This window comes from Cetorhinus maximus, chromosome 21 (assembly GCF_964194155.1).
Source record: "Cetorhinus maximus chromosome 21, sCetMax3.hap1.1, whole genome shotgun sequence".
In the NCBI taxonomy this organism is placed as follows: domain Eukaryota; kingdom Metazoa; phylum Chordata; class Chondrichthyes; order Lamniformes; family Cetorhinidae; genus Cetorhinus; species Cetorhinus maximus.
The window spans coordinates 60,130,742-60,153,065 of NC_135899.1; the positions used below are offsets into that span (position 1 = coordinate 60,130,742).

General features: G+C 41.8%; 1 protein-coding gene across 1 annotated transcript in view; it reads left to right on the forward strand.

The window, feature by feature from the left end:
• csmd2 (CUB and Sushi multiple domains 2) overlaps positions 1-22,324 on the forward strand; it is a 1,856,113-nt gene that overhangs the window by 1,737,775 nt on the left and 96,014 nt on the right. The window contains exons 58-59 of the mRNA XM_078566065.1: positions 3,912-4,085; positions 19,522-19,704. Of these exons, the coding sequence (XP_078422191.1) occupies positions 3,912-4,085; positions 19,522-19,704 (357 nt within the window). The remainder of the gene's footprint in view (positions 1-3,911; positions 4,086-19,521; positions 19,705-22,324) is intronic.

A 22,324-nucleotide genomic window follows, 5' to 3' on the forward strand; every position in this document is an offset into this window, starting at 1 on the left:
ACCATCCCTAAAAATGATTTAAGTTCAGAAGTGTTTTTGGGTGCAGGTGCCTCTCTTACTGCTTTAACCTTCCCTTCAGCAGATGCCTTGAGCATCTACCCGATGGCCCAAATAAATGACTTAATTTGCCTGAAAAGTGCATTTTTCCTTCTTCATGCGCACTCCTGCTTCTGAAAATCATTTCAGGACTTCCTCCAGGTTAGCCAAGTGTTCCTTTTCTGTGAATCCAGTTATCTGTACATTGTCTGGGTAGACCATAACCTGAGGTAGCTCCTGTAGCAAGCTTTCCATTGTCCTCTGAAAATTGGAAGCACTGAAGGGCAGGCATGTACATTGGTATAACCCTTTGTAAGTATTTATGGTTATGGGAGGCATCATCCAGCTTCAGATGCTGATATGCGTGATTCATGTCAAGCTTTGTATATGTTGTCCCTCCTGCTAGTTTGGCATATAGGCCTTCAATCTTGGGAATAGGGTACCAGTCCATTTTGGCTGCTCTGTTGACCATTAGTTTACAGTCCCCACAGATCTGGAAGGTCTGGTCTTGTCTAAGGACAGGGACTAAGGGTGCTGCCCACTTTGAGAACTGAACCGCTTTTATGACGCCCAGCCTCTTTAGTTGGTTCAGCTCTGTGTCAGCCTTCCCTCTCAGGGCATATGGTCTTATTTTCAAGAAGCAAGGGGTTGCTCCTGAGTCCACGTAAATCACTGTGTCATTTTTTTTTTTAGCAGCTCTGGTAGTCCAACTGCTCACAACTGGAAGATTTCGGACCAGTTTAATTTAATCTCTTTCAGCCAATCAAGCCCTGGTAGGCTTGGCTCTTCACCTTCTACCACCATCACTGGTAGCCCTGCCAATTGGTGTCTGTAATCAACAGTTGCTCTGGTGATACCTTTTACTTGGATTTCTTTGCCTGCGTATGTTTTCAAATTGGCAGATGTTTGTTCCAACGTTAATTGCTGATCACCTCTATTTAAACATTTGCAAGTGTGTTCTCCTGTTACAGTGTTAGAAGCATCCATGTCTTCGGGGGAATGGTTTACCATTCACTTGCACTATAACAAATATTGGCTCTGTCTTCTCACCTTTCATGTTGAATAATGAATAAATGTCAGAATTGGTTGTTTCTGGCTCTTCTACACTATAAACTTATTGGACTTTGTTTGTTGTTTGGAGGCCTGTTTAAATCTCACTTTGCATTGTCTCATTATGTGTCCACTTCTGTGACAAAAATAACATTCTGTTTTTTAAATTACCAATCGCTAGAAGACTGATTGTTCCACGTCGATGAAAGTTGTTTTTCGATTTAGTTGGTAAGCTGTTTCCTCTCATTTTTTAGTTAGCGAGGGCTGTTTCCTGCTTCATTGCAGAGTCCCGGCTTTTCGTGCCACTCTTGGCTGACTGTTCCCACCCGACTGGGAGAACGGTGCCATTTTGCACCCCTTGAATTGCTTGTGAATCCTTTACAGAGTTTTCCATCGCCAGTGCTATTTCTAACACTTTCTTAAAATCAAGATTCACTTCAGCCAGCAATCTTCGCTGAGTAGTGTCTTCCTGCATGCCACATACAAAACGATCTCTGAGCATAACATTCAGGGTTTCACTAAAATCACAATATTCCATTAGTTATTTTAATTTTGCCACATAGGTAGCAATTGTCTCCCCTGGGGTTCGATTCCGTGAATTGAACCTGAACCTCTGCATTGTGACTGAGGGCTTGGGTTGAAAATGTTCCTTAAAATTCACTGAAAACCTTCAAATCTGGGGCACTGGGGGCAGTCCAGCCTCGAATTAAACTGTAGGCTTTGCTCCCACAAATACTCAGGAGGATCGCTCTCCTTTTTTCATCCTCCGTGCTTTCGTTTGCTTGAAAGAAGAACGCAAGACGTTCTATATATTGAGGCCAATCATCTGTGGCTGGCTCAAAGGGATCAATTCTGCCAAACTGTGGCATTTCTGATGAATATATCTCATTTTATTTTTAATGAACTTAGATACTCACAATCGCTGGGCAAGGTACAGCACCAAATCTGGTTTATCTTCGTCGCCAGTTTGTTATAGAGTTGATCTTCAGACAACTTTTCTTAGAAACATTTAACTTTATTTACAAGACAGCAACTGCACATATGCATCAAACTCCATAACTAAAGAAGAACTCTCCTATATATGTCCCCTGCACTGCTCACTCATTGGTTTATGCAGATCATGTGATCTTACAACACAGGATTATTCTTAAAGCTACAGTCCTATGCTTCTCAAAACTATAATTACTAAAGAAAGTTATTTCATAATATCAGAGAATCATCAATACTTTATACACCGAAGACATGTACCTTTTCCTGAAGTAAAACCATAGATCACCACTGTCAGAAATACATGATACCGTGACTCATAGTGCAAGTCCCGATCTATAAAGGGAAATGAGAGGACAAAGTGACTGGGAATTTTTTCAAATCAGAAAATGCATAGGTGACATCATTACATTACACTGATCTCCTAGGAGAAAAATTATCAAATATAATGTTACTTCGTGACTGAAGGAGCTGATATAATTCAGTAAAGAAAAGCCGCAAATCAACTGAAGTAAACCCTTTCCTGAGTTCTTAAAAAAATGAATGTTCAAGAGCTTCCTGTGTAACTATTCCTTCATCAAAAATGTTAAATAAACTTACCCTTTTTTAGATGGAGTTTGAATCCTGTCCAGTTTAGTGGGGTGTGAGTGGAGTACTATGAAATAGTGCCATGGTTGCTATAGTGACAAGTAAAAGATGGTTCAGGACACTGACAGCCAACCTAAGGGTGCTTCCTTATGACGTTGTGTTTGTTGTGCTGAGCTTGTTCCAATTGTGGTACAAATGTCTCTAAAGCTTAGCAGTAGCTATTGGGTGCAAATTGTCATGGAAACAGCCACTGGAACACTACTGTGGAATTTTTCAGCCCCCCTTTGGTTTGTTTGCGAGAACTTGTAGCTGGAATATTATCTCACATACATGGAGTAAGCTCTGTATTCCACAAATGTAAAATGATGACTCATCATGCAGTGTTATATTGCATACATTGGGGTAGTTTATTTTGTCCAGGGCATGTTTAGCCTACAGTTTTCAGTGCAATTATAACTTGTGGCAGAACAAAACTTTGAGTTAAACTCCATAACTAGGCTTCAGGAATTTTCTGTTCATAGCGCAGACCTGGCCATCGCACAAACCTAGTCCACTACAGCTCTTGGTCAAAATAAATGCAACAAAAAGAGCAATACTGACCTGTAATGAACTCCAGCTCCACATATTATGAGGATTGGTATAAGTTTGGAGTTTATTTCAAAGGCATAACAATTGACAGCAGATGCTGTAGATCAGTTTCTCAAGATTCTCTTTCTGTTTATGAAGTCATCTGAACACCTTGAGGTATTATAAAAACTTATTAAGAACCATCCAACCCATGAAAACATCTGCGTTCAGAGTTCCTACATGATTATTATAGCTTGGAACCTCAGCCTCCACCAGCCACCAACCCCACCCTCTTGTTTAACATCTCAAAGAATCCAACTGTGTTTGTAAATCATGAGCTATCATTTCTCAAAGCAGACTACCTTCTCCCAAAGGATATCTGCTCTCTTTAGATGTTCAGATGCAAGTTGTAAAATGCCCTCAATCATTTTTTCCAATATAGCAGTTCATTTAAGCAGCTTGTAATTACTAGTACCTTGCTCAGTTTTTGAATATTGGAGCTACACTTGCTACCCTTTAATTTGTTGGGTGCATTTACATTATAACATACTCCATCTTATGCATTATCATATACTCTAAATTATGTGTTACAGGTTATCTAAATATTGTTATATTTAATGATTTATTCAAATATGCATTTCAAATAAAGCATTTATTTTCTGTCTCCTTTCTTTGTCTCCTAGTGGTGACCTGTGGTCATCCTAGCATTCCACCTGGTGCAGACTTTCATGGTGACCAGTTTACAGTAGGTTCCACAGTCCGGTACCATTGTGACAGAAATCGTCGCCTGATTGGAAATGCCACTCGTATCTGCCAGTTGGACGGACATTGGAGTGGATCATTACCACATTGCTCAGGTAAACATTCTCACATCATCACACATGGTTCTGAAGCTACCAGATTAAGCAGTTGTAGTCTTAGCTTGGATGTCCTTAATCATACATGGACAGACAGATGTATTAAATCTCTTTGCCAATAAAACAACCATTAATGCATTCATATAGCATTTTTAACTAGTAAATCATCCCATTCCACTTCACAGGAGTGTTATCAGATAAAATTTGACACCGAACTACATAAAGTGAGATTAAACAGGCGAACAAAACTTCATCAAAGAGGTATGTTTTAGAGGGTGGCTTAAAGTTGGAATGGTTTAGGGAGGGAATTCCGGAGCCCAGAGCCTTGGCAACTGAAGCCAAAGGAGCAATGAAAGAAATTGGGGATGTGCTTGAGGCCAGAATTGGAGGAGCACAGAGGTTGTGAAGGATTGTAGGGCTGGAGCAGGTTACAGACAGGGAAGGTCTGATATGATATAATATAAAAAGTTCTAATATGATCTGCTTGAGTTTCGAACAACTATGCAATGGGTAAGGGCAAGAAGAAGAGAAAAAATATCTCCAAATATAAACTGAAGCAGACCATGAAGAAATGATTAATGATTTGCATTAAGAATCCCTGAGATAAAACCTGATGTATGGAAGGTCTGTCTTCTAGAATTATGTATCAAGGCTATGCTGTACTGGTATAATGTGCTTCATTTCTAGTTATCTAGCTGATGCCTGGAGTGTAAAAAGGGCATTAAAATGACAAAAGAAAAATGTTGTATTTAATATGGCAAGAGAAGTGAAGGATAATACGTTTTTCAGTTATAGTAAGAGAAAAAAAGTAAAACAAGAGATGGAGTGGTTCTACTGGAAGTGGGATTGGGTGAGGCCACATAGTGATATAACAGAGAATGAAAAATTTCTAAAATAAATGTTTTTTGCCAAGGCGGTAGTTGATTAGAAAGGGAACCAGATGGCATTGCAGAGTTAAGCGGTTCTATTCACGTTGCCATCTTGGTTATTGAATAATTATGCAAACATAAGAGCCCAGATTTTGCTGGGGCGCAGGGGTGTGGATAACAGTCCCTGTTACATTTATCTGTGACCATTGGCTGTTATGCCACTAGATGACATCTATTAGCAATTCCATCAAGGCAGCATTTGTCCATGTCAAGAAGGAATCGGGCAGAAAAAGTCTTCACTGGTTGGAGTTATACGAGCACAATGGAAGATGGTTGTGCTTGTTGGCCCAATCATCTTTAGCAGCTTCATCAATGACCTCCCTTCCATCATAAGGTCAGAAGTAGGGATGTTCATTGATGATCACACAATATTCAGCACCATTCACAACCCCTCAGATACTGAAGCAGTCCATGTCCAAATGCAACAAGACCTGGACAAAATCTGGATAACAGTGAACTGTTGATGTTAGTCATCATTATCCCTCTGAAAGTGACCACATCTTCAGGATGTAGCACTTGTGTATTTTAGTGTATTTTAAAATCCTAAAGTTCTGCTCTGTCATTCAATGCTCCAACATAGGCTATGCTGTGGCCCACCATCCTCACCAGCTCCCCCCACATCCCCCAGAGCCAGAAACCATTGAAACCAGTGAAAATTGCAACTTTTCGACCCCCACGTTGCGGCTGAAGTTATACTGTATTCAATTAGGCGTAACTGGGATTTGACAGTGATGTGATTAATAAAATTTGATGAACAAAAAAAATAACATACATTCGTGAAGTGCTATGAAATGATTTATTGATAGGTTTTTCAGAATATTTTAGCTCCTACCTTCACCCCATCTGTATGCCTCAGTCTTTAATTTGCTTCATGTAAAATATTTTTAAATGTGATTTTATTTCCTTGTTGGGTGTCTGTGAAGATCCATTAATGTGATTGGTTGCTTGACCAGCACAGTGACCTCACTCATGCTCCACATTGCAATCAGTTGCAGTATCACTGCATGATGATAGAGGGCAAATTCTCACCAGAGAGATCATTGGATCTTTCTGTGAGACTTACTGAAAAGAAGCCAGTGGCAAGTGCCCTTGCTTTGCCACTGATCCCAAAGTCTGGGCCATTGTAAATAAATCTCAGGGATTGGATGAGATGCATCTGAAGATTCTTGACAGAAAATTGCTGAGAATCATTTTACTCTGAAGATTCTGGGTTTAAAAACTACAGCTCAAACTGATTAGATCATAAGCTCTTTCCTCCATTGCCTCAAAGTGACCACATAAAGTTCTCCTTACCTTTCACCGATAGCCACGGGACTGACTAATTTGTTAAATGGATGTGACATCCGACTGCTGAGGGATCTTGGCTCAGGTTGAGGTTCAGATATTCTGTTGAAGGAGATGTGAAAGGAGTTGAGATTTGGATTTCATCAGTATTGTACCCAACCTCTGAGTGCTTGACTTGGACATCGGGTGCAAAAAGATAGATTATGTACTTTTCTCCACAACTGACATTCAACACCATTGTTGTGTACAACTCCCCTTCCCCAAGGAAAATTTTATTGTGGTTGACCTAAAACCCAGTCCAGCTGAATTGATTCAGCAATGCCAAATTAATCACATCTGTACTACTGCTTCCATATTAAATGGGAGTCAGGCTGTAGATGGGAAGCCAACAATCTGGTCCTTTCTGGTGCACCTGCTACCCATTTAAAAATAGTAACTTTTTAAACTTATTTTATATTTTTAATTTGCAGACTATTGCTACTAGTCAAAGTCTGCCAGTTAAAACAATACCTAAACAAATTATCTGGTCATTATCACGTTGCAGTTTGTGGGATCTTGCTGTGTGTGTTTCCTATGTTACAACATTAATTATACTTCCAAAGTATTCCATTGGTTGTAAACTTTTTTGGGACACTCTGAGATCATGAAAGGTGCTATAGAAGTACATCTTTTTCTCTCAGTGCCCCAGTATTCAAGATTATATTTGTAAAATCATTAATTATGCTGTCCAGCTGCTTTGCGCAAACATCATTAAATAAATGTACAGGGAATAAATCTGTACTTGACTAAATGTTTCCTTCAAACAACTCTTCCCATTAACAAAAGCACTGACATAATGTATGTGTACTATACATTTTCTAGATCTGTTCTTAATCCTGTTTTAAGCTAACACTTATTTATATATGAACTCTATTACTGAAATAATAGATAATTGTGAGTAGAATTTATTTTGCCTGCGTATTAACAGGAGGATTAGTGGCATATGAAATGGACAACCTTTTGTACTCAATCCGAGTCGAACATCCACAGACATTGAACTCTTAAATTTCTCCTTATTTTACATGAACTATCTGATTTAACCCCAAGATCAGAAACAGAAATGGCTTTCTTGGTTTCTCATGGGGAGTTGTTGTGCTCTCTCTGCGTGCAGCTGCCATTGAATGATAAACCATGGCTAGTATTTTGGACTGCATTGCACATTTCGGACACATTTGAAACTCTGCGAACCTAAGGTAGAGTCCTCGCAGCCAGCACAGAGAGGAGACTTGGCTAGATTTGGACCAACATTTCAAAGAGAAAAGGACAGAATTCTTAACCCACTACACCAGCCATTGTTTCGAACACAATAGCCATCTGTAGATAAAGGATCATGCTTGGGCCAGGATTTTACGGCCCCTCCCGACGGATGGGATTTTACGGTCCTGTCGAACTGAATGGAGATTTAAATGGCTCGCTGCATCCAAGGCAGGGCCATAAAATCCTAGCCCTGGTGTGTAAAGTAACTTGTACAAAGTATGCTCCCTTGCTTGTTCCTTATGGAATATTTACTGAACAAAATCAGGATGTTAAATCATAATGTTTCTGTGATCAGACCTCATGGAAAATTCATGTTTTTGTTTGTTGTGATTGTATTCTCTGCAGAGTAGTTTAGAATAATTATGAGTGGAGAAATAAATGCAAGCATGTTATGCGTACTCATTTTTTTCATGCGCATTTGCTAATCAAAAACAGAATTAATCCACATCTGATTTTAAATTAAAGCAAGATCTGAAGCAAAACCGCTAATAGAAGAACAGATTGCTCAATAATTAAAAAAGTTACCCACAATATTCGGATTTTATTTACTTTTCCTCCCAGAGGCCTGAGCCTTTCTTTGTTGTATAACATTTCTATGTTGCAGTACCTCAACAGATTCATCTCAAAAATTCGGTGTGTTTTGTTTTGCTTAGAGAATTTCTTTATCTGCCTGTTTTCCATTTCTCCTTGCCCTGCGATGGGCATCTGCACATTGGCAGTGCAGGACTTCTCAAGTCAAAATGAGCAGATTGCAAATTGTAACCGAAGGAAACTAAAAGCGCAAATGGAAAGAATGTTTTTTTCAGTCAGTTTAGCACCTGATGCACACAGACAGCCTCCACCATGCTTAGGAGTCTCTGAACGAAGATACTGAGAAATCTGAATAGGTGGGCTTCTTTATGAATTATGCAGATTAAACATCTCTCCCTGCAGGAATTCACTCTACTTAATTCCATTGAGTTTAAGAACAATTTGGCAACAGCTGAGATTTAAGAACTTTCAACTTTCTGCAGAATTTTTGCTGAAATTTAGCCCCCAAAACCTCTCAAACTACCAGCATAAACACTGGAAAACTTGCTGCTGCTTATTCAGACGGCACTAGGGCTTTGGCTTTTCAGGCTTACCTGGAGCCGTTAAGTAAGAATTACTGCTGTTAATGGCAGATCTACAGGTTAAGGATTCATGACTGCTGTTAGTTATCAATAGCACCGTCATGTGCCTCAGACCCTGCCTGGCTTAGGTATTGGGCAATTAGGTTTTCCAAGAAGGTTTGACACAGTTTCAATCTTCCATTGACAAGCTTGTCATCGTGGAGCTATTTTGATTCTGCTTACCTCGAGGCAGATTAGCCTAGTACACAAGCGTCTTGCAATAATTTACAGCATTTGTCATTGAAAGTTTTACAATTTCCTCATCAATGGTATGACAGCCACCTCCTTCCATGTAAAGTGTCCTGTGCAGGACAGCTTGAGGTATCATTGACTAGGGATTTGCGAAGTCTATAGGATATTTCTCTTGCTGTTTGTATGGAAATCCAGAACCATGAGAAAATCTTAGAATTTGAACTAAACTCGTTAATAATATTTGAACTTATAGAGTTATCAGAATGTAGGATATGTTACCTCAGAAGATTCTTGGGAAGTCAGAGTAATGGGGATCTGGAGAAAAAATAGGGAACTGGATTTGAACAGATAGTGGCCAGAATCTTCCGGGATGGTCTGACGGCTTTCCGCTTCTTCCTCGAACAGAGGCCCGAACAATCCCCATCCACCACTACTCTCCTCCGTCTGGCTGAACTTGTTCTCACACTGAACAATTTCTCCTTAAACTCCTCTTACTTCCTCCAAATAAAAGGTGTAGCTATGGGTACCCGCATGGGCCCCAGCTATGCCTGTTTCTTTATGGGGTATGTGGAACATTGCTTGTTCCAGTCCTACTCCAGCCCCCTCCCACAACTCTTTCTCCGGTACATCGATGATTACTTCAGTGCTGCTTCATGCTCTCGTCTGGACCTGGAAAAATGTATTAATTTTGATTCCAATTTCCACCCCTCCATCATTTTCACATGGTCCATCTCTGACACTTCCCTTCCCTTCCTTGACCTCTCTGTCTCAATTTCTGGTGATAGACTGTCCACCAATATCCATTACAAGCCTACCGACTCCCACAGCTACCTCGACTACAGCTCCTCACACCCCGCTTCCTGTAAGGACTCCATCCCATTCTCTCAGTTCCTTTGCCTCCGTCGCATCTGTTATGATGATGCCACATTCAAAAACAATTCCTCTGACTTGTCTTCCTTCTTCCTTAACTAAGATTTTCCACCCACGGTGGTTGACAGGGCCCTCATCCATGTCCAGCCCATCTCCCGCGCATCTGCCCTCACACCTTCCTCTCCCTCCCAGAAACATGATAGGGTCCCCCTTGTCCTCACTTATCACCCCACCAGCCTCCGCATTCAAAGGATCATCCTCCGCCATTTCCGCCAACTCCAGCATGATGCCACCACCAAACACATCTTCCCTTCACCCCCCCTGGCGGCATTCCGCAGGGATCGTTCCCTCTGGGACACCCTGGTCCACTCCTCCATCACCCCCTACACCTCAACCCCCTCCCATGGCACCTTCCCATGCAACTGCAGAAGGTGCAACACCTGCCCCTTTACTTTCCCCTCTCCTCACTGTCCGAGGGCCCAAATACTCCTTTCAAGTGAAGTAGCATTTCACTTGCACTTCCCTCAATTTAGTCTACTGCATTCATTGCTCCCAATGCGGTTTCCTCTACATTGGAAAGACCAAACGCAGACTGGGTAACCGCTTTGCAGAACACCTTCGTTCTGTCTGCAAGCATTACCCAGACCTTCCTGTCGCTTGCCATTTCAACACTCCACCCTGCTCTCATGCCCACATGTCCTTCCTTGGCCTGCTGCATTGTTCCAGTGAAGCTCAATGCAAACTGGAAGAACAGCACCTCATCTTCCGACTAGGCACTTTACAGCCTTCCAGACTGAATACTGAGTTCAACAATTATATCATGAACTCTCTCCTCCATCCCCACCCCCTTTCCAATTTCCCCCCCCTTTTTTTTCCAATAATTTATATAGATTTTTCTTTTCCTACCTACTTCCATTATTTTTAAATGTATTTCCATCCATTGTTTTATCTCTACCTTTTAGCCTTTTTCGATTCCTTCACCCCACCCCACCCCTACTAGGGCTATCTGTACCTTGCTCGTCCTGCTTTCTACCCTTAATTACCACATTCCTTAGATAATATCACCACCTTCAACACCTCTTTGTCCTTTTGTCTGTGACATCTTTTGGTTATCTCCACCTATCACTGGCCCTCTATCCAGCTCTACTTGTCCCACCCCCCCTTAAACCAGCTTATATTTCACTTCTCTTCTATTTTTACTTAGTTCTGTTGAAGGGTCATTCGGACTTCGAAACGTTAACTGTGTTCCTCTCCGCAGATGCTGCCAGACCTGCTGAGTTTTTCCAGGTATTTTTGTTTTTGGCCAGAATCTTCTGTTTGGCGAGCGGGGCCCACGACGCGCGTGGATATCGGGCGTGTGTCTCGATGTCACCGCGTGTCATTCAGACCCTTAGTTCGGCGGGCATGCAGCGGAGTTGGCTGCGCGCCTGCTGAACTGGCACAAGCCTATTAAGGCCACTTAAATTCCAATTAAGATAATTAACTGAGCTGCCCGCTCAACCTTAAGGTTGATGGGCAGGAGAAGAGCCCAGGCGGCCTTCGCATTTATCATGAGACCTCATCCACGGGCGGGATGAGGTTTCATGAAAGGTTTATAAATTAAATAATTTTTTAAATTAAAATTCATTGACATGTCCCAGCTCATGAGGGAACGTGTCTTAAAAAAATGTTTTATTAAAATTTTTAAAAATCAAACTAATCTTCCTGAGGCAGCTCTGTGCCTCAGGGAGATTTTTGCACTCTTTCGTGCGCATGTGTGAAAGAGCGCAGGCCTCGACTCGGCCTACTCCCTCCCTCCCGCACAGGAAGCGCTCAGTGCTTCCGGGTGCGCATCATGCTGGGTGGGCCTTAGTTGGCTCGCCCACGCAAAATCACAGGTGGCTATCGGCTGCATGCCCACTCCCGCCCAACCCCCCCGGAAGGGGAGAAATTTCTCCCCAGTGAATCAGAATGGTGCTCACCATTATTTTTGCACAACTTTAGGCAAGGGCAGTTTAACGCTAAAACCCAGAAGTTCCAAGATGCACCTTTCCACCATTCGCTTTGTGAAAATATGACCTTGAGGTCTGACTCACCATTTGAATAGTTGAATGGTGTGCAGTTCCTGTATTGGCATGCTGGACTAAACTCACCACAGAAGGTTAGGGCTTATCCTTTTCAGTCCAAGTACCCATTTAAACTGCGTGATGAGTCTTAACGCCAATCAACCTCTCTGGCATTGAAAAATTACTTTGTGAAGTGTGGAATTTCATTCCTTCAGCTTTTGGTTGTTGTTGAAGGTTTCAAGAAAAAAAATACTTTTTCTTTCTGTTTCTTCTTTCTTTCGATCCAGTCTTTCTGTACCTCTTTATTTAACTTTCTGTACCTGTTTTGACATTGAATTCACTATTCTAACATACAGTCCTTGCTTCAGACCATGTTGCTCTTCAGTCTGATTGATTAAGGAGACACACCATTGCTTGTTCTGTTCATGCAGTTCCCAAATATCCTGTAGAGGGTATTGTGCAACATGGCTCTCTAACCTACAACAACTTTTGGTGCAAAAGCTCATGGAAAGTTAATGGGCAGGGACGAGTCTAATGAACAGTAGGTGCTGTTCATTCACTGCTCACAGTAAAGTTTGGCTCAGTGCTTCCCTAGCTAACAAAATGGTAGAGCAGGCTAAATGAGCCCAGGTGGACTACTGCTGTTTCAATGTTTCCATAGCAACTTGCAAGGGGACATAAGTGAATCAGTTATTTTTGTTTGCATGAAGATGAATGCTGCATTAGTAAATTCTCAGGTAATCTACTGTGATTATAACCTGTTATGAATCTTATTATTTTGTAGCAAATCTCCTCATTGATAAATATACCCTTCTGATAATAATTAGTTTGTGCTTTAACAATCATGGCTATAATAATAATAGTGACATACTTAGCAACTCACCTTGGTCAGATCAGCATAACTATTAAAAATATATTATTTGAATAAAACTTGTGGAATATTTGAAGAGTTAAAATAGGGGGATGGGGTACCATTGACATAAAGAAAGAGATCACTGGCATAACAATATAATGGGCAATAATTTCCTGTCCAAATAACAGTGAGGGTAATGGTGTGCACTGTTAGTTATGCACAAGTGCCACAGCAAATTCAGGAGAAGGGCAGATGTGTTGCTAAACTTCGATGTCCAAAAGTTGCTCTCCAAGATGTGCTGCTCTGCCATTTGCTTTGCAAAAATGGAATTTCACTGCCTACGTCACTATCAAAATGCATTGAATGGTGTAAATTGCTGTCTTTACATGGTGGGTAGAAACTAAACCAGAGGGTGGGCTGGGGTGTAGTGTGCTAGTTGGCGGGGAGGTGGGGGGGCCGGGGGGCGCCGTGTTATCAGGCAGGAAGGTGCGGGGTGGAGACCCTCCCAAATCAGACCTGGGGCGGGAAGGCTCGAGGATGGCCTTCCCACCTGGAAGGCAATTGAGGCCCTTAAGTGGCAATTGAAGGGCCACTTACAAGGATGTAATCCCAATGCTGCTGATATTCAACCACATCGTGTGGGTAACCCGCCACCTGCAGCCCATGCCCACTGCGCAGACCTGCCAGAAGCATGGGCTGCCTGCAGTTAAAGACCTCCACCTTCCCTTGAAACTAACCCCCTTCCCTCTCCCTCGCCAGGGCCTCCCCGATCCCAGTGATCCACCTCACCTACCTTCACTCCAGAGTCCAGCAATAATCCTGCAGCCTGGGCCTCCTGCAGTGATCAGCACTGCCAGGACTGGAAAGATGCCAGCCTCTGATCGACTGGCAGCCATTGAAGGAGGGCTATCACCCTGAACACGACGAGGGTCCCAAACGATTGGCTGTAAATTGGGTCGGGGGAACAGAATGGCAATCGCAATGTTGTGACTGCTCTCCAACCAGCGGACCCGCCAACTACCTTGAACTTAAATTCTGCCTATTCATTCAGCAACTGTGTTATCCAACCCATTAGCAAATTAAACATATCTAATACAGAACCATCCTGTAACGTTTATTATGTATACATCATATCTATATCTTTTGAGAAACATGTATGACACATGTTCTGTTGGAAGGTTGAATATAAATATTTCCAATGGAAATGGCAAAATAAAACCCCAATACCTCCCTGTTATATTTGCCTGTAACTATTGGCTGTTATTCCACTAGGTGAAATTTATTAGCAATTCCATCAAGGCAGCATTTGTCCAAGTGTGGTATCAAGAACCCCTAGCAAAACTGGAGTCAATCGGAATCAGGCAGAAAAACTCTCCACTGGTTGAAGTCATACCTAGCACAAAGGAAGATGGTTGTGGGTGTCGGCTCAACCATCTTCAGCAGCTTCATCAATGACCTTCCTTCCATCATAAGGTCAGAAGTGAGGATGTTCGCTGATGATTGCACAATGTTCAGCACCATTTGCAACTCCTCAGATACTGAAGCAGTCCATGTCCAAATGCAGCAAGACCTGGACATTATTTAGGCTTGGGCTGACAAGTGGCAGGTAACATTCGTGCCACACAAGTGCCAGGCAATGATCGTCTCCAACAAGAGAAAATCTAACCATCGCCTCTTGATATTCAATGGCATTACCATTGCTGAATCCCCCATTCATCAACATCCCAGGGTTACCATTGACCAGAAACTGAAATGGACCAGCCATATAAATGTTGTCGCTACAAGAGCAGGCCGGAGACTCAGAACCCTGCAGCGAGTAACTTACCTCCTGACGCCCCAAAGCCTATCCACAAGGCACAAGTCAAGAGTGTTATGTAATACCCTCCACTTGCCTGGATGAGTGCAGCTCCAACAACTCTCAAGAAACTTGATACCATCCAGGACAAAGGAGGTTGCTTGATTGGCACCACATCCACAAACATTCATTGCCTCCACCACCGACGCAGAGTGGCAGCAGTGTGTACCATCAACAAGGTGCACTGCAGGAACTCACCAGGGCTCCTTAGACAGCACCTTCCAAACCACGACCACTACCATCTAGAAGGACAAGGGCAGCAGATACATGGGAACACCACCACCTGGAAGTTCCCTTCCAAGCCACTCACCATCCTGACTTGGAAATATATCACCGTTCCTTCACTATTGCTGCATCAAAATCCTGGAACTTCCTCCCTAACAGCACTGTGGGTGTACCTACACCACAGGGATTGCAGCGGTTCAATAAGACAGCTCACCACCACCTTCCCAAGCACAATTAGGAATGGGCAATAAATGCTGGCACATCCAGCGATGTGCCACACCTCATGAATGAAAAACAAATAATGGTACTGGGCTGTCACAACACTATGCGATTCTGGATTACCTTTCGCCAACAAACCATTAAAAATGCCCTCTAAAAAAAAATCATCTGCCATTTTTTTCCTCTCAGTAATTGAAATTTCTAATGCATAAATTAAGGTTTTAAATAAAACAGATTTTCATTTGTAATGCATTCAATTCATTCTGTCTGTGTGTGCTATGTTAAATTCACAGTCTATGGACATTGTAACTTTTAAGGCACAGTATGTTCCAATGCTGTTACAGTGGATCCTGTCCACTTAGAAGGGTGGAACCCTCTGGGAGCATTTTGATTGGTTGCCCAGATTAATTCAAGAGTCAGTGAACAACTCTGCTCAGGGAGTCAGTTTGAGGCAGGCTGCTAGCCAAGAAGTGTCACAGACACGGGAATGAGAATAGGCGCTGTTAAGTAAGTTAAAAGAAGGGAGCAAAGAAATAGGCTCCAAATTAAAGAAAGAGCTGCAGTTAACAGACTGACTCTGTATTGTGAGCCGCTGGGGCAAAGGTACCCCTTTGAAGCAGAGGTGTTTTGCTTGGCACGGCCATAGGTCTGAAAATGTGTTTTGGATTGTCGTTTCGTATCATGAATGGCAATTTTGCTTCAAGGCCTCAGCATCTTCTAAACACCAAAGCTTCAACTAGATATTTGTTACCTCATGCCAGCCAGAGCATTCTGACTATCTGCAGTTTGTAGCATTTCCCAGTAGACAATTTGTTTGTCAACAGGCATGGAAGAGTGGAAGGCTGAATCTTGTGGAGATTTAAGACTTCCTTTGCTTTTTCAAAAGACCTTGAAAAACTACAGATTGTGCTTTCAAAATGTTTGCTTTTGGCAAATGATGAATTTATGTAAATGTATTGACAATTGTGCTTTTCTAATATTGAAAATCAACGCCTGCAAAAGGCAGTACATATTCAATAGCACCATGTCTTTACTTTTCTAACTGTCTTTGTTGCCAAAAAAAAACTGGGAAACTGCGTAAACAATGAATTCTTCTGTGTTTTGTGAAGTAATTTTTTGTGGAAGTTCCATTTAATAAATACTGTGAGTCAGCAAGCACTAATAGTACATTAAACCTTCTGCTTCTGTGATCTTGGCACATAACTGAAAGTGCATATTAGGAAATTGCATGCCCATAGCCTGTGATTTTCTATCCATTAATTATAAGATTTAGAATATTTATGCTTAAAAGTACAAGTTGGGAGCTTACTGACAATTTGGAAAGTAGTGTAAGGTATTCTGGAGAATGCAAAAGGGGCTGTGGATAGATTATGGAAGAAAACTAATCCATGGGAACATAGTTGAGAGTGTGTGGTAGGAACTTGAAGAGTCCCATTTTCCTGCGCTTCTATCTCTGTTATTCTGTTAGATGTTCCTCCCTACACTATCTTCTTCCAGCAGCCTGAATAGTGCCAAATTTGCCACCCAAATATTCCAAAATTCATCAATTCTATCATATCTGTAAGACTGGAAAATGCCATCTTGTCACAAATCCAAAAATATATGCCAGGCCTGCAATGGATTGGCTTAAATATTATGTTAATAAAAGTGACAAGGTTCAAAACATTGGGCAGAATTTTGCCGTCGGCTAGCAGGGAGCGGGGCCCACTCGCTGACACGTAAAATGGCGTCGGGCGGAACCCCCGATGTTATCCCGGTCCATTTAAATTTTCAGGAAGATGGGGGGCGCAGCAAAATCAGCTGCGGGCCCGCCGACCTGTCAATGGCCAATTTAGGCATTGACAGGATCAATTACACAATTAAAGGACCTGCCCGTCCAACATTAAGGTTGGCAGGCAGGCCAGGAGCCCCGGCGGGCAATAGAAAAAACATGAAACCTCATCCAACGGCGGTTTTAAAAAGTTTAATAAACTTATTATGTAAATTATGAACATGTCCCATCTCATGTCCCATGTCACATGAGGGGGACAAGTTAGGGAATTTTTTTTTTCTATTTTTCATATTTTTAAAAGTGTAAACGATCTCCTTGAGGCTGCACTTAGCCTCAGGGAGATGTGCGCTATTTTGTGTGCATGCGCGAAAGAGCGCACTCTCGCTTTTGGGGAATCCCCCCCCCCTCCGCCTGCACAGGAAGCTCATAGCGCTTCCCGCCGGACGTCACACTGGGCGGGCCTTAATTGGCCCGCCCATGTAAAATGGCAGCGGCCCCCTTCTCCGGCAGGGATCGGCTCCCCGCCCGCTGGAGGTTGGGTCGGGCCCGCTCGCCCGGCAGGCAGAAAATTCTGCCGATTGAGTTGGACTTAGCAATAGGAGTAGGCCATTCAGCCCCTCCAGCCTTTTCCGCCATTCATTTAGATCCGTATCCTAACTTAATTTATCCACCTTGATTCAATAACCCCTAATACCCTTACCTAACAAAATTCTACTAATCTCAGTTTTAAAATATTTCAATCAACCTAGCCTCAGCAACCTTTTGGTGAGCAGTGGACAAATACTGAGAAGAAATGGAAATGTGCTATTAAAGAAGTACTGAGGAAGTAGCTAATAATAAGCAATCCAGAAATAGCTAGCAATGTAACAACTAATAAGGGAAACTCAAATAACCATTGCACATTTGTTTTAAAATTGCCCAAAGCCATTGTACTAAATTAATTTTTTTTGTAAGACCATAAACACAATATGTATACGTACTTTATAATACATAATTTATACAAGGGCAGAATTGTCCTTGGCCCATGGGCTCGGTGGGGGTGGGGGGAAGGTGATTTCACGCTGGCCGGCCAATTGAGGCCCACTCAGCGTGAAACGCGAGAGAGCGAGGGGGACGAGCGCGAACTTCACACATGCGCGCGAGTGTGCGCTACATAACCTCTCTGAGGCACAGAGCTGCCTCAGGGAGATGAAGACATGAAAAAAATAAATAAAAATGTAATAAACATGTCCCCTCGTGTGACTCGGCCACATGAGCAGGGACATGTTATTAATGAAAAATGAAATTTAAAAAAAATTTCTATTTGCTTCTGGAAGCCTCATCCCACCCATACACCCGACACCATCGCACGTCATTTTACGCTCGGTGGGGTCGGGCCCACCGAGCTAAAAGTTTTACCCATTGTTGCCTTTTCTATGCCTTTTGTACCACATGTCTGCCCCACTTTCTAGACCCTACATTTGTCTTTATGCACCTTTCCATAGCTATTACTTTGTCAGCTATGCTCTAACCTGAAGGAAGAAAGTCAACCGGGTGACTGATGACACCTCCCAAAATACAACTTTATATAGTGTCTGTAATACAATAAAACAGCCCAAGGGGCCTCACCGGAGTGTTGTCAAACAAAATTTAACACAGGCCACATAAGGAGATATATAAGGGCAGATGACCAAAAGCTTAGTCAAGGAGGTAGATTTTTCAGGAGCATCTTAAAGGAGGAGAATTGGGGAGAGAGGCTGAGAAGTTTAGGGCTGGAATTCCAGAGCTCAGGGCCTGAGCAGCTGAAGGCAGACCCACGAATGGTGATTAAAATCGGGGATGTGCAAGAGGTCAGAGTGTCCTAATCTTGCCCCATGCAAGCACTCTGTGGAATGTAGCTCACTGAAATCAGCTTAAAGCTGCTTCTGTTCTGAATAATAGGATGTTGTCATTTGTGTGACCACACATTACATGCTAGGGTCACATTACATCCAAAGATTTTTTGTAATTGATGGATAGAACAGCTATTTGTAAGTGACAGCTCTTCTCTAAGTTACTCTGGCAATGAATAAAGCCTGACAGCACTATCCCAATTGAGCAATTGAGCAAAATGAATACCTTAAAGGCAGCTGTGATTTGTATTCTATAAAAATAATAAAACATAATAAAACATGAACGTTTTAATTCTATCTTTGATGGCATTGCTTACATTGTTTTTCCTGTCAATTACACATGAACAGTTACAACATTTAATAATGTAACCATGTAGTGTGTTATACTGAAACAAACCTGCCACACTCATCATGCTCCATTTTAGCTTCTGCATCGGAAATCTGTCTGGCCACTGAACTGTGTTGCTTCAGTTGTCAGATACCAGATTCCTGCTTGAATTTGTGCCTTGTATCTCAGTCCAATTCCCACTTCACCCTCTCTCCACTCTCTGGACCAAATTGCATTTTCCAGCCAGCTTGTCCACTCTCCGGCCAATGTCTCCAACCACCTGTAAACAGCACGGTGGTGGAACTATCACTATATGTTAGAATTATTAGGAATTATTTCAAATGTGTGATCATATTTCATCTTTTGGGTGACAATTCATCTATTCTCCAACTTCGAGTACATTTTTAAAAAATATCTTAAAATAGGGCTCTTGTTACCACTGCAATCCGTAAATTATAATTGGTTATTTTTTAATTGACAATCCAAGTGTGACCTGACCAGCTTATGGATGAAGAATAATATGTTTCTGTTCTCCTTTGCATTGCAGGTGATAGTCTTGGATATTGTGGTGATCCAGGAATCCCAGCACACGGCATTCGGTTGGGCAAGGATTTCCGAGTGAAGAATTTGCTTCGATTCACCTGTGAAGCTGGCTATGCACTTAAAGGATCTTCGGAACGTGTCTGTCAACCAGGTGGAACTTGGACTGGGATCCAGCCAGAGTGTCAAGGTACATGATTCAGTGTGCTTTAGAACAGGACAGCTCAGGGACTTGGATACTAACTCATGATATTGCAAAGGAATTAGTTTTCACCAGCTTTTCAGCTAATAGTGCATTACTCAAAAGGTTTTTTGAGCTATTTAATAATTAGCCCAACTTTTCAAGATAGCTTTGTGCTTTACAAAGTGGGAATGTTGTCCTGCAAATTGTCTTGAAAGTCAATGAAGCTACTCAATGGTTTATGGACAGTACAGCCTATAATTGCACTAATTGAATACTAACCAGTAGATTTGCTACAATAGACTGATGCTGAGTATGTGATGCTCCTCTGCAGCTGGAGGGTTAAATAGATTTAAGTAGTTTATTTATGGCTATTAGACAATGAAAATGTGACACACTGAAGTTTCCCTTTCACAGTACATATTATCATCCAAATAGCCTACATGTCTTATTACTTTACTCCCATAACACTGTATTTTATCTGCTTCAGAGCTCTGTACATCTGCTCAGCTATATTTTTAGGTATTCCATTATTAAAATAGGTAGATGTTTTTAAAAAACCTACTCTAACTTCCACAAGCTAGGATTTGTTTTTCACAGATGTCTTATGTTTGTGTCATTTATGGTGAGATTATTTGCACTATGATTATTGAAGGGTCCATAAAGGGATGGTTAAAGAGAGTTTGATCAGACACAAAGTTTAAAAGGAATTAATTAAATAATTGGCTAAAAGAGTTGATTAATTGTATCTTCAATCAGTCCCTCTTTAACAAATCCTGTAAAGAGGAGTTGATTAAAGATATGGCTAAGCGGGACTGATTAAAGGATGGTTAAGGAGGGCTGATGACCAAAGAGTGGCTGATTAAAAGGATGGTTACAGAGTTACTGATTTAAAGGATGATCTAAATATATTTAATTAATATAAATCCCGGCCCTGTAATCTGGTTATTAATTGTTCTTCACATTACTGGTCTCAATAGAGGAGTTAAATTGAAAGATAGCCTGCAGCAGATTTGATGCTAAATTTAATTTCAGCTCAAGTATGAAAAATAATGGACAGTGAAAATTACCTGAACCCAAATGAACCTCTTCAGAATTGGTAGAGATTATGTTGTTGAATAAGTGCTTTAGATTACACACTTCATCCTATCTCTCTATCACCATCCTTCTAATGCAAAGAAGGGATGACTATTGCCTCTTTTCACTGTCACTCTTGGCATTGCAAATCCATCATTAGTGAAATTGAAAAATAATTTTTATTTAACTTCCTGAGTTAGTTTTAACTAGCCTGTGTAACTAACTGTCTAGAACACCTGCAGACATGTCAATAGTGCAATATAAATATACTAACCAGTGGACTGAGTATCATCTTTGACCTAGTCAAAAGAATACCATCTCTGTGGAACTGTGTTATAGGAATGCAATAAATTCTACTGTGCCATTCATCTGTTAGTGTACATGACAAGTATTGGAGTAGTATGAGGAGATGCACATATTTGGGAGACCTTGCATGTGACAGTTGAGGTAGTTAGGGGAGGGAAAGGTAGCCTCCAATTCAACAGGAAAAATAGGAAAGCAGTAAACAAAATAGCCTCCAATAAAAAAGAATCAGTACAGTGAAAGACAGAGGTAGAATCGAAAGTGTTGAGTAACATGGAATGATGCTAGATTAGCTCATTGGGTAGGCAGATAAAATATGTGGAACGAGCTACCACAGGGAGTAGTTGAAGATAATAGCATTGTTACATTTCACACTGGATAAGAACATGAGGGATAAAAAATATGTTGCTGGGGTGAGATGAAGAAAGATGGGAGGGGGCTCGTGTGGAACATAAACACCGTATGGATCATTTTGGCTGCTCCTGTGCTGTAAATGCGTTGTAATACTTTACAGCATCTAGGGACAGGCTTCACTTTTGGCTGACAGGAGGTAATTTCATTATCTGCAGAGGGAATAATTAGGATTCAAAGTGTTGAGCCTCATGATAGTTCAATAAAAGTCAAGCTTGTAATTAAATAAAAAATGCAAGTGCAGCATTTTCCTTGTTCATTCTCATAATGGAAAAAAAAATCTAGCTATGCCAGCCATTATTGTCTGCCACTAGTTGCCCTGAGAAAGTGGTGGCGGGTAACCTTCGTATACCACTTCAGTCCATGAGTGGTGCTGCTTTTAGGTAGGATTTTGACATAGAAACAAGGATAACATATATCACCAAGTCAGGAATGGTGCGTAACTTAGAGAGGAACCCCAAAGTAATAGTGTTCCCATGCACCTGCTGCCCATATGGTTTTAGATGGTAGAGGTTACATGCTTTGTAGGTGCTACCAAAGAAGTTTTAGTGTGTTTCTGCATTGCATCTTGCAGTGATTTTCCAGTTGGCCTCCAGGTTCCCACAGGTAGTGGGGAGCAGCTTAGGTGCCTGGAGACCCTTTCTGCCTGCTTGGGTACTGCAGCAGGTGCAGGTTGCCCTTTAGAGGGGCTCTCACCCACCTCACCCCCTCCCCCAGTGGTGGCCGGGCTGCAAGATCCGATTTTTATCGTAAACTTTAAAAAAAAGTCAGAGAGAGAGTGTCTCCTCCTCCCTTACTTACCTGCCATTAAGGCCTGCTGCTCTTTTCAAGCTGGAAG